The sequence below is a fragment of the Megalobrama amblycephala genome, linkage group LG13 (genome assembly GCF_018812025.1).
Source record: "Megalobrama amblycephala isolate DHTTF-2021 linkage group LG13, ASM1881202v1, whole genome shotgun sequence".
NCBI lineage: Eukaryota > Metazoa > Chordata > Actinopteri > Cypriniformes > Xenocyprididae > Megalobrama > Megalobrama amblycephala.
Genome location: NC_063056.1, coordinates 39,815,993 through 39,828,324, shown reverse-complemented (window position 1 = coordinate 39,828,324; position 12,332 = coordinate 39,815,993). Strand labels below are relative to the sequence as shown.

Here is a 12,332-nt window from a genome sequence, read left to right as displayed (position 1 = left end):
TTAGATTATTAAAATACGGCCCTTACTTCCAAAGTTCATCCCAAGGCAGTCCTCGTGAGGACTGTTATAATAATCCGGTTGTCCAGGAGCCCAAAGTTCGAGGTTCATTCTGCTCCCGTCACTCCAGAGCCACGTTCCCTCCTGCCAGAACACCAGAGATCACAGCATTATAATATTTCATATTTGCTAATAAATCTAAAATGTGCGCTGAGCCTCACTAACCACTTGGATCACAAATGCATTTATGTTTTGCATCTAAAATATGTTTGTTTATCTATAGATATTGACCAATACAACATGACACATGTGTCTACAAACAACCTGCTTTTCTAAACCCAAAAACAAGTACAGTATACAAGAGAAAAAACATGGCCATTGTAAGAATATGTGCAAAATACTATAAACTTGTTAATGTCCATCTGTGACAAGTGACAAATTAAAATGAAGGCTTTTTGATAACATGATGAACAACATATAAAAAATTAAAATATACCAAAACCGCATCGGATCCCCCAATCCAGGCCTCCGTTAAAGCATGATTTGTATTTCGGATCAGGTTCTGTATGAAAGTGTACTCCAAATGGGTGTGGACAGACGCCAGGTTCCCATTATAGGCCAAACACGTTTTCTGCGGACAGAAGACCGACAGTTAGCAAACTGAAACTCTTTCAGATAAAGGAATCCTTATAGAGCTGCCGTCTCGTACCTCTGCTTGAATCCAGGTTTGGGGAGTGTTGAAAAATTTGAAGCATCTGCATCTGTATGCAGCCCAGCCACTGTCACAGGTCTCTGTATGGATCATTTGTTTATTTTTATTACTATTAAATTAAATTTAATTAAATGATTTATTCTGGACACATATGATCAACACACATTCTGTCTCACTCACTCGTCTTTAACTACAAATAACAAATATAACATTGACAAGAGAAGCACCAAGATCTTACCTTTGCAGCACTTGTTGGGATTCTCTTTAAAAAAAAAAAACAAAAAAAAAACGTGTATATACATTTTACACCTGAAATCTCATTTAGATGAATAATCGGATTAAAAGTTTAGATCCAAACACAAACTAGCAGCCAAACTGAAATTACCTGAAGCAGCCAGAGGAAAGAGAAGACAGATCGACAGGTAAACAGTCCAGACTGCCATTCTTACTCAAATCAAGCACTGCAGACAAAACATATAAATGTCCAAACAGAAATATAGCGTATTATTTAGTCCTGTATTATTGAATAAGTTGTTTTATGCTATTTAAAATGTTCTGGTCAATATGACACTACCTGAGCGTTTGCTGTTAACAGTCTGATTTGGGTCTTTTATAGGGAAAATGAAGATGAATATCTAGATTCTAGCCAAGCTGAATCATTTATCAGTTGATCGTCGTGTTGCAGTATTTCCAGAGAAAGTTCTGTGTCATGTAGTGGCAAAAGATAGCTATCTCTCAAGGTCAAAAAGATCAAAGGACAAGAGTGATGGCACAATCAGTCCAAAAAGTAGGTTAAATGATTTGCAGTGAAATGCAATTAACATGTTTTTGGTGTTTCAGCCAGTGTGGATCTACTTTATTATGGAGTTTTTTGTGTCTTTTTATTCAATCAATAATAGCTGTGTTTGAGAGTAAAACTAATTATTTTGTAATTAAAAAAGATAAAAGATTGCAAAAAAGTCTTAAGGCGGCTCAAAAATAAAGAAATTGATCAAAAAAGTCTTTGCAGTGTGTGTAAATCTTTCAAAATCTGTATTTTTCTTTGTACACTTCAAACACTTTTCATCACAAAACCACAAATGTTGCTCTAAATCTTTAGCTTGCGAGTGAAGCTGAATCTCAGTGGGCGGTCTCTATCCACCAGGATGAAAAGCCTTTTTCTATTGGTCACTCTCGATTTAAGCGACAGGTTGACCACGCCCACTACGTTTTCCCAAAGACGCGTCACTCGTATTGTTTTGAATGGGAAAAGGTGCGGCGGAAAAAGTCCCGCCTTCTAAATAAGAACCAATCGCTGATTGGTAAAGTCATCGCGATTTCAATGGTGATTTCAAATATGAAATTTAATCGAAAGCTTGGCTCACAGCTTTAGAGAATTTGATGTTTCCCCATTCAAATATAGGAGCTGCAAGCCTGAGAGGCGTTTCTAAGATGGCCGCCGAGTGATATGACTTGTCTTGAAAGGGACTTTGGTTTTCCCGCCGCTAGTTTGACAGAAGAGTGAGCAACAGGACGTTTACCGGGTAACTGATTTAACATCTTTTAACAGTATAATTTAACAGCAGTTTGATAGATTATAGAGTTCCAGTGAAGTCAGGTTTAGGCAATCAGAAGTCTCGTTTCGAAGGCCGCGTCCTCCGGAGGTCCCATTTGTCGGCCGCATACGTCATCGAGGCGGACATTCATTTCAGAAAAGTACGTTATCCGTAAGAGTGCAAAGTAAAAAAGAAATTACAGTATTTTACACGTCACGATGAATTATTATGGTTACTTTTCTTAAATAAGACATCCTCGATGACGTATGTGGCCTACAAGTGCGACCTCCGGAGGACGCAGCCTACTTCGACCCTTTTCACATACTGTGATGACGCGTTTTAACGGTCATCAATATCGTAAATCCTGTAATTTTTTTTATTTTTTATTTTATTTTATTTCCTTTTTTTAATGGCTTTGCTTTAGACTATTATTCCGGAAGCGTGATTGTCTGAGATGAAATGTATTGTCATGAATAGTTTTTATCCAGCTTTCTCCCGCCGAAACCATTAAGTGTATGTGACAACATTGAGTGTAACAGGGACATGAATTTATATTGATTATTATTATTATTAATTTATAAAACAAAAATAAAAAAACTATGAGGACTTTGCCTCTCATTTCAGAAAACTACTGCAGGCCACTGAGATGTGTGTGTGTGTGTGTGTGTGTGTGTGTGAGAGTGTGCAAATTGACATTAACACTCTTAAAACCAAAAATACAAACCATGTGGGGTGTTAATGTATAGTGATTGTAAATGTTTTACATTTGACTTTTAGTTTTTCTTTTTCTTTAATGGCAGAATCGAACCCAACAAGGCAGATCACAACCACAGGTAAGTTATTAGATATTTCTACTAATTAATCAGATGACAATTTATGATTTGTTCACTATTATTATAGTAGTATTTTGCATCTAAACCTTTTTTCCGCAGTATGATCAACATGCTGTAACTGAAGCACTTTATGTCCCTGGTGTCTGGAGTAATCCCTGAAGGAGATTTGAGGCGGGATCAGACTCAGAGCCAGATCCAGCAGTCAGGAAGTCCTCCCGTGGAACAGGAAATGGCTGGGTAGGAGAAAGCACATTTAAAAGGGCCAGTTCAGGTGTTACACAGAATACTTAAAGTGCCTGAAAAGTCAATTCTGAGAATTGTTTCTAAACACATTATAAATGTTAGACATGTATTGCTGAAACACATTACAAAGACTGTGAACCAGTAGTACTGAATTGTGGAGCGTTAAACAGTTTTTCATCAATTCTGTGTTCAGGATTTTTTGGGCGGGGCTAAAACGGTGGCTTGATGACACTAAGCATAACCTGATATTGCTGAGTTCAACATGTTCCTGGGTCAACATTTTTGTTGATACTGGAACAACATTCAAATCAACCAATCAGATTTGAGGGACACGTTTACAGATTATGTCAAGTTTAGGTTTAAAATCATGAATTTGTGCTTCTACATCAGTGTTATTCATCTAACATTTCCCTCTGATTTTTGGGATAACTTATGGGTAGGGTTAGGTTTAGGGGTAGGAATAGGGTTAAGACTAAATTTTCAGACTAGAATGTTGTTCCAGGATCAACAAAATATGTTGACCCAGAGCGCATCTAACTCAGCAATATCAGGACGTGCTGCATGACACTAACACAACACAATCCCTTACTGTCATTACCGTTAGTTATACAGCCTACATTATAGCTATGCCTTCGTCACTCAAATGCATATTTCCTGGTTGCGATAAAATAGTCGTCAAGTCAAGTCACCCTTATTTATATAGCGCTTTCTACAATGCAGATTGTGTCAAAGCAGCTTTACATTGATAATTGGTATATAATTTTCCTTTTAAAGAATAGTGTCAATGCAGGCAGATCAAAAGCACTGTTGAATAAATGTCAAGAATACTGTTGAATATCAAATGTCAAGTCAAATTAAATTAAATCAGGGCTGCACGATTAATCGTATTTTATCACCATAACGATATCTGCTTCTCTCGATTGATTTTAAATAATCGTCACGATATTGGCCCGCTCTATGAAAATGAACATAATTTGGAAATATTGGAAGTAATATTAGGAGTTTCGCTGTTTTATCTTTTGAAGTTCCTAAAGGTTTCACCAGTTTTCATAATGTTGATCAGCTAGAAATGATTGTTCTTTGCTTTACAAATTTGCTGGGCAATTTGAATCTGGTTTGCTTATTGCAAACGAATTGTGTTGCTTTAAAATCTAATGTGAATACATATTACAAAGCGCTCACCAAAACCATGTTTTGTATTGATTTACCATCTAACGAAGTTATCATAGTTGGTTAAATTAAGTCGTTGTGCCACCTACAGGCCTTTTGGGTGAAGTGTAGGTTGGTAAAGAACTTGCAAAATAGCCATAATTACATTACACAACAGCTCGGTCTCCTTATTTAAATTTCCTAAAAACGATGATTATGGAGAAGAGGTAGATACATTTTGTGAAGAGCCACCAACACCCGCCTCTGCAGTGATCATTTTACACCGGATAGTTTTACAAACTTTCATCAGGACAGCTGGGATTCACTGATAATCCGCTGTGATTGGTGAATGGGGCTGAACCGACTGTCTCCCTCCTCGGCCTTCATCCTCCCGTCCCGCCGACATACGATTACTTTCAATTATACAAAAAACTAGTATTATCCGCTTTGGGATTTTGAATGCCCTGCTTTTAAATATGAAGCTTTTTATTGTCTTTATCTTTGTTTTGCCAGAGCTCTTGCTTGACATATTTCAACAAAACTCTTCTCAATGCTGCAACAGCTGCGCGACGGCCTTGATACGATCTTACCAAAGTCATGCAGGAGTGTCACAATCTCTTCGTCGTGACAGTGTATGCAGAAACACTGTTTTGAGCATTTATTTATTTTGTAGGTTTTTTGTTTCTTTTTAGTATGGCACAAATTACAAATATTAAAATCTATTTTTATGCTTTTCTTTTTGGTGTTTAGGTTGACTCCCATTACATTTTATCCCACCTGGCCTCAGAGATGAGCCCAAATGGTTCGATTAAACAAGTGAAAGAGTCAAAAATCAAGAAAGATTTTGAGCTTGAGATACTTGAGCTTGAAGGTATGGAGTAAAAAATAGTATAAGCTGTTATTTGATATCCAGGTGTAAATATGCTGCTGCAGTTCCCATTTTAAAAGGGTATAAATAAACTAAAACATTAATTCTAATTTATCTCTTTATTTCTTCTGAAGACACACAACCAGAAGATGGGGCAGCAGGAGAAACCTTGTCTGTCCTGAAGATAATGCAGTGAATGGCATCTGCTTGGATCAGAAAGGGAGAAATTGAGTTATTAAATTTGACCACTGCTGTCTTTAGCATATGCCAAACCACACTGTGTTACCCAACTGTCAGCGCTTGCACTATACCATAACATTTCCTGAAGTCCATATGGTAGATTATGAGTCTTTCAAAACACTTCTGGAAACTGCTGTTGTGGAGCGAGCTCTGACAGAGTGTAGCAAATTTGCTGAAATTGTCTACTGTAGAAACCTGCAGTTTCATTGATTCATGTATACCAAACCATTATGTTCACTCTTTACTTTACTCTTTGGAATGATTTTAAATGCATGCAAGGCAAAATAATATAAATTTGTATTTGGTGTACATAAAAAAAAAAAAAAAAAATCAAGTATCTATTATCAAGTATTATTATTAAGTATCTGGCTGGCAATAGCAATCCATTCAAATATAAATCGACAAGGTGTTTTATTCATATCAGATACACATTGTGTAAGTAACTATAAAGTTTATTCTTCTTCCACTTTACTGGCCACTTACTTTCATGTATTTCGGGAGAAGTGGATGATTTCACGTGTTGTAAATCCGACAGATCTGACTCTGAACTTTGACGTAAACATGGCGGCGCCCATCACGCATTATAGATCAACCAAGATGATCGTTATAAAATTGTTTCAACAACAAAGTTGTTTCAACATCATTTACATGTATTTGAGAATCGAATATCAGATAGTTGATGTCAGCCAACAAGTTTGTGAATATTTTGAATAAAAAAGGAAAAACATCTGTCATACAGCGCTGGCAGGCCTCCTTCACCTCGAGCCGCTCGCAACCTCCTCGACCACAGATTTAACAACGCAAGTTCATCCTCATTTCTTCATTCATCGCAGAAGATATTGATTACAACTTCAGCACCATCGGACCGAACCATCAAGAATTTCTCCTGAGACTGCAGATCCGGACGCTCCTCAACAGCTAAGGGATTTCCAAATATCATACATTTGAACACTAAACAGCGATTTAGCAGTAAGTTTGTTAACCCCTTTGTTAACAAAGGTGCTTTATAGTGAGAAACCGATGGTTCTTCCAGTTGGTTAAATGACTCTTTTTCATAGCTCCACTCCCCTGTTATGCTACGGTTCAATGTCTGTGTGTGTTTAGCTATGTGTTTGTGATTTAGTTAAAACTTTTGTGCACATTCTTGCGAGTTGATTCTGATCTGCTTAAGATAACGATTATGATCACAGTTACATGCTGAGAAAGCGTTATTTTTCTGTGGCCACGGAAAATATCCTTTCTGAAGAGTTGATAGACGATCAATACTGAGTGTTCGCTGGCCGAACAGATTAATTGATTGTAATATTAATTCAGCTACATCAAGTTAATTCGATTAACTGATTCAAATATTTATAATTAATTATAATGAGTTATGATTAATTATTCATATTTCTATTTTGAGCAAATTTGCTACAACAGTAATCTGTAAAAAGAGTAAAAATTTTACACAAATATTTTTTAACACTATTTTAAATATCGTAATACCTCATAACAGCAGTATTACTGAGCTATACTGAGCTGTGGCCGAATCGTTCTGCTAAACATTGCTGAAGAACTACATTGCTTGAAGGAATGATTTTGTTATCAATAAATTATTACATTTTTGTAGCTGCATGCTTATTTTATAAAACTTTGCTGGTTATGTGTAGTAACTACTCCGCTCCACATGGTGCCTATCAAATGCCTAAATTCTTCAAACGGTGGGACAAGAGGATGTGGTGCCGGTCCTTCAAGAGTCTTTCTCAATCTGTCTGTCTATAAAGCATAAACCAGTCTTCATGTATGTCACAACACTTCAGCTTGTGATTCTTATGAAGTGTGGGTCAATTTTCTGGATTCTTTACCTAAGTCTCAGATCCTGTGTCTTTTCTTCACCTGTTTTTGTCTGACCTAATGAGCATTTCACTGTCCAATGGTCATGCCTTAAAATTGCATTAGTATTGCATCCTTCTCGTGGGCATTTAATAATTTTTGACTTTTCAGTGTAAGTTAAACTCAAAAGTGTAAAAACATTTTATTCAGGATTCTTTGATGAATAGAAAGAAAAGCATTTATCTGAAGTAAAAATCTTTTGTAACATTATAAATGTCTTTACTGTCACTTTTGATCAATTTAATATATCCTTGCTGAATAAAAATATTAATTTATGTCCAAAAAATAAAACATTCTGAACACTAGTGTAAATGTTAAAAACCTTTCTATTTCAGATAAATGCTGTTCTTTTAAACTTTCTATTAACTTTCTACTTTCTATCTCTTTATATTCATAAATATATTCAGACATTCATGAAGATAACAGATAAATCTTAATAAAACAAATTAATGACAAGAAACGTGTACCTCATAGGGCTGCCTCCGCGTCACGTGATTCCCGATAGACCAATCGCTTCACGACAGACACTGTTGAATATAATCTTACAGCTGTACTTTAATATTGTGAGACTGGGTGGGATGTCTTACAGAAATATGTTATTTTTGCGATATTTGTGCTTTATGCCATTCACAATGACAAAACTAACGAAGATATGAATTTTCAGTTACATTCACAGAAAAAGTGTATTTAATTTGGCCACATAGTAACTTTTTCTAATTATTTATGGAAGTTTCTTTATTCAAAATGCCAGTGGTTAAAATTATATAATTAAAATTTTATTTTGTAAAAAAAGAAAAAGAAAAAAAAATGAAAACGAGTGCTGATGTCATGTTTATTTGTAACATTTCCGAAATCCATGATATCTCATTAATATATCTAATAATTTTGTATTAAATATTTTGTATGTTTAATAGTTGGAAAAATGATTCAGTGACATAAATGAGTCTCTTTAAATCCGCGACCAATCAGTGAAATGGGCTCGAAATTTGAAAGGTGGAGCCTCATTGACCTGCTGCTCACCGCCTCTCTCTCTCTGAGCGGAAACTGATCAAACACGCGTGAGTAACACAGTCTGTCATTATCATGAATTAAGTTCGTCTTTCTAAAAAGTATTAATGTGTCACAGCTCTTCGTGTGTGTGTGTGTGTGTGTTGAACGCGCGCGTGATGAGCTGCAGCTGACGAGACTGTGTGTGTGTGTGTGTGTATATGTGTGTATGTGTAGTAGTAGTTTGTTTGTTTTTTTATTCTGGCATCTTTCAGTCAGCTGTGATGCTTAAATCTCGTGTTCCTTCACAAAAACTGTTTAAAACGAATTGTGCTTCTTATAAATGCTTTAAAGTAGTGTGTGTGTGTGTGTGTGTGTGTGTGTGTTTGGCTGTTTGGCTGCAAGGTGCGAGCACGAGCGCTATCGTGCACGCGCACTTCAAGCGGCGCAAAGTTTGAATCTGCAGGAGGGAAACCGCTCAGCGCGTCGCCATGACAACCGTAACCGACTCCTCCAGAACCGAGTGTAAAGCCAATTAACGAAACGGTCTAATTACACACAGTCTGAACGGCAGAAGATGTTTAAACCTGAACGCTGAATTTCTCCAGGCTTTTCTGACAGAAACTTTCCACACTGGTATCTTCAAACAATGTTTATTATCCTCACATTGTAATCATTATTAGCTCAAGCTGCATAACGTTCGTCTGAATACACGACGATAATTATTTTATAGCTGTATATCACTGTCATATGGACATTACTTTGATGAACTAATTTCTGACTGATAATATTCTTCCTAATGTAACGTTATATGAAAGCCTGTCCGCCACATAATAGAAATATAAAAAGGTAATCGCGACTTTATCTCGCAATTGCTAGTTTAAATTGAGCAATTCTGACCTTTTCCCCTCTTATCTCTCTCTCTCTCTCTCTCTCTCTCTCTCTCTCTCTCTCTCTCTCTCTCTCTCTCTCTCTCTGTTCTGGCAGAAACAAGCTTCCATTTAAATTCTCTTTAAAATGTTCAAGTTTTGAATTAATTGTTTAACACTAAAACTGGATCCAGCAAAAACTTAAACTTGAAGACACCTTAAAGTCGTAATAAAAATTAAGTTTGGCTGGTATTCTTTATTGTGATGTATATTCTGAAAACTGTGGTGAGAATCGTGTCCCCCCCCACCTTTAGGACCCCAGCAACAGACTTTTAATGGGTAGTATTTTTAGCGCCTGATTATAATTCCTGCAAAATCACGTCATGATTTATATAGTTTAAAAGGTGTTATAATGAACATTAATGTCATGGTTCATATACTAATATATAACTGAAGCTATAGGTTGTGAAATCAAGCATTTCTCGTTCTTACTGTTTTTTTTTATTTATTTATTTTTATAAAGTTTGCTTATGTACTAGCATAGTATGCATCTACCCGATTAGCCTGCTAACTTAGTTTATATTATATTAGGTATTATATTATATTTTTTTGCTTCCAATATAGTTTCCAATTACAAGTTTAAAGTTAATGATGTTTGTGTGTGCTTAACATGACAATTTATTCAATTTATATTGGTAATATTATATCCTATACCACATTGTTATTATTGTGTAAAATTAATATTAAATTACTTATACAGAACATAGTATGTTGCAACAATCCTTATCTTTATAAAAATGTTTTATAATTATTAGGGCTGGGTATTGACACAATTTTCACGATTCGATTCACATGCTTTTGATTTGATATCGATTATTTTGGATGTAGTATTTCAGTTTCAGCACATGGCAAATTTTCTAGAGGAAAAAAATCTCTCAACTAATGCTGTAAACTACACATGAGAGTCAGCTGGTACTACTATAATAATACTGAAGGTTAAGTTAACTTATTTATATACAAACACTTAAATTACACTCAATCATGATTTAATATAAATAAAGTTTAGAATTACATAATCATATTTCTACTCCAATTCGTTTTTTTGAAATGTAAACATTAAATCGTGCTGTCATAACTGATTTATTCAAACATGCATTAAATATTGAAGAACATAAAAGATTATAATGAATATGTAACGGTGCATAGCTATATTTATCAGAATGCTTTCTAGAGCACTTTTCTAGCTGACTAATGAGTTTATGGTCAATGAATATGTTTTTCTGAGGTAAATGTGACGTCACGTGACATTGTTCACAAGCTGTTTTATTGAGTCTTTCCGAGGTTGAAACACTGATTGAGCGATTACACGAGACATGATACGGATTTCAGTAAGTTGTACTGTATATTTTAACATACCTTCAGATGTTCATGTTTATTTCGCTGTAACTGGTATTAAAGCGGAGGAGAGGATGATCACATGCTTCTCTTTAACTGAGGCGCTAAAGCGATCTGTCACGCCACATTAAACAGCGCCAAAACGGTATTTATTTTTTGAGTCTCATAATAAGATGGACGTCATTTGAAATCTGAGACTTTGCTTCATATCAAAAGTAACAAAGATTATTGTGATTTATTGGATGGGAGGAGCTACATATTCTGCTCATTCATCAACTGAAAACAGACTAGACTAATCGATTTAAGAATCGATATCAGTTTGTAAAAATGAGAATCGATTAAAATCGAGAAATCAATATTTTTTTTTTTTTTACCCAGCCCTAATAATTATAAATATCTGTAAAATAATGTATGACATGCTCAAATTAACCTTTAATTCACCGTCTTGTTGACTGACAGTACTCGTGGGTCCACCGAGTGTTGAAGGCCGGCTGAAGATAATGGAGGGCGCACAGGTAAACGTCAGCGGCCGCATGGACCGGGTCTATACGCCCAGGAAAGACCGGCATCCAAACGGCACCAAGGCCACCGTTCTTCTACACAGAAAAGACCAGAGCTGGTCCAAGGACTCGATTAAAGAGCCAAAGAGGGAACCGTCAGCCTGGTGCGAGACCCCAAAGTTGATCAGAAAGGACGCTCCGCTCCGCAGGCGTCTGCTCGTGTCCCGCTCCTCATCTGAGGGGACACCTGGTGAAATCGCTAAAGATCACCTGACCCACGAGAGCTTCGACTCTCCGGACATCAGCCCGACCGGGCCTTTGTCTTACAGCACTTTAAACGCAGACGACTTTGTTTTCTCCTGTCGGAAGCGCCGTCTTCTGTTCGCCCAAGCCATTACGTCAACTCTGGAGACGGGCAGGAATGGCGTCCATGTGAGCCCCGCTGACGCCCTCGCTGAACCCGATCTCGACGAAAGCATCATAGCTGGTCTTCCTAGCTCACCGCAAACTAATGACTTGAACTTCCAGTCGCCCGTGAGAGCGGGAAAGCTCATCCTGGACACGCCGTCGCTCACGCCCGCACTGGAGGACAGCGGCTTCAGCTCTCTCGGTCTGGATAAATCACACGACTCCTCCGTGGATCATGACGGGTCTTTCCAGGAGCTGGTGCTGCCGACGGGCTCGTGCGGCCGAGACAAGAGACGCTCGCGGCTAGAGAGACAGCGGAGACTGTCCACGCTCCGAGAGGGAGGCTCGCAGTCAGAGGACGGGCCCAGAGAGCTGCGGACGAGCGGCGAACCGCACAAAGACGAGGTGTTTTTAGACGGGACCCCGCTGAGCGCCGCCACGCTGAAGATGCAGGATCTGTCTCTGACGCCAGCGCTGCAGGCCGTACACGCCATCAGCCGCCGCGGCACTCGTGACCTGCAGCAGCAGACCAGTCTGGAGGAGCTGCTGCGTGACGGACCCATCAGAACCAGACTGCCTCTGTCAGGACTTATCGGCCGCAAAATGGGTCTGGACAAGGTGGACGTGATCTCAGAACTGAGGATGAGGAACCTGAGACACGTGCTAGCTGTTATCTTGAGTCTTCTGTCTGCAGCTGACATCTACAGGTCAGTTATGGTCAGAT

The 12,332-nt window shown here is 37.7% G+C and overlaps 2 protein-coding genes and 1 long non-coding RNA gene across 6 annotated transcripts in view; 2 read left to right on the top strand and 1 right to left on the bottom strand.

The window, feature by feature from the left end:
• Nucleotides 1-802, bottom strand: LOC125280826 (galactose-specific lectin nattectin-like). Its single transcript, XM_048211568.1, has 3 exons — nt 707-802; nt 494-628; nt 1-141 (listed from the first exon to the last, which is right to left on the bottom strand). Exons 1-3 carry the CDS (start codon nt 800-802, stop codon nt 1-3), a joined length of 372 nt encoding a protein of 123 aa, XP_048067525.1.
• A 2,198-nt stretch (nt 803-3,000) lies between these two features.
• LOC125243375 lies at nt 3,001-5,099 on the top strand. Its single transcript, XR_007179038.1, has 3 exons — nt 3,001-3,077; nt 3,177-3,314; nt 4,983-5,099. It is a non-coding gene; the product is annotated as an uncharacterized LOC125243375 (long non-coding RNA).
• Nucleotides 5,100-8,365: 3,266 nt separating this feature from the next.
• The window catches only part of fbxo43 (F-box protein 43), a 32,989-nt gene continuing 29,022 nt past the window's right edge, over nt 8,366-12,332 (top strand). For 2 of the 4 annotated variants that reach the window (XM_048153303.1, XM_048153302.1), the window contains exons 1-2: nt 8,913-8,961; nt 11,160-12,315. In XM_048153303.1, coding sequence (XP_048009260.1) covers nt 8,928-8,961; nt 11,160-12,315 — 1,190 coding nt within the window. In that variant the 5' untranslated portion in view covers nt 8,913-8,927. Of the gene's footprint in view, nt 8,508-8,912; nt 9,073-11,159; nt 12,316-12,332 lie in introns of those variants that run through there. The other 2 variants (XM_048153304.1, XM_048153306.1) reach the window with 2 other exon arrangements.

Excerpts from the sequence above, each read along its gene's own strand:
- LOC125280826 (XM_048211568.1), bottom strand. The coding sequence starts at position 802 with ATGATCCATACAGAGACCTGTGACAGTGGCTGGGCTGCATACAGATGC. Across the intron at positions 629-706 it reads AAACCTGGATTCAAGCAGAG|AAAACGTGTTTGGCCTATAA; the intron begins GTACGAGACGGC and ends TTCTGTCCGCAG. Across the intron at positions 142-493 it reads GGGGATCCGATGCGGTTTTG|GAGGGAACGTGGCTCTGGAG; the intron begins GTATATTTTAAT and ends GTGTTCTGGCAG.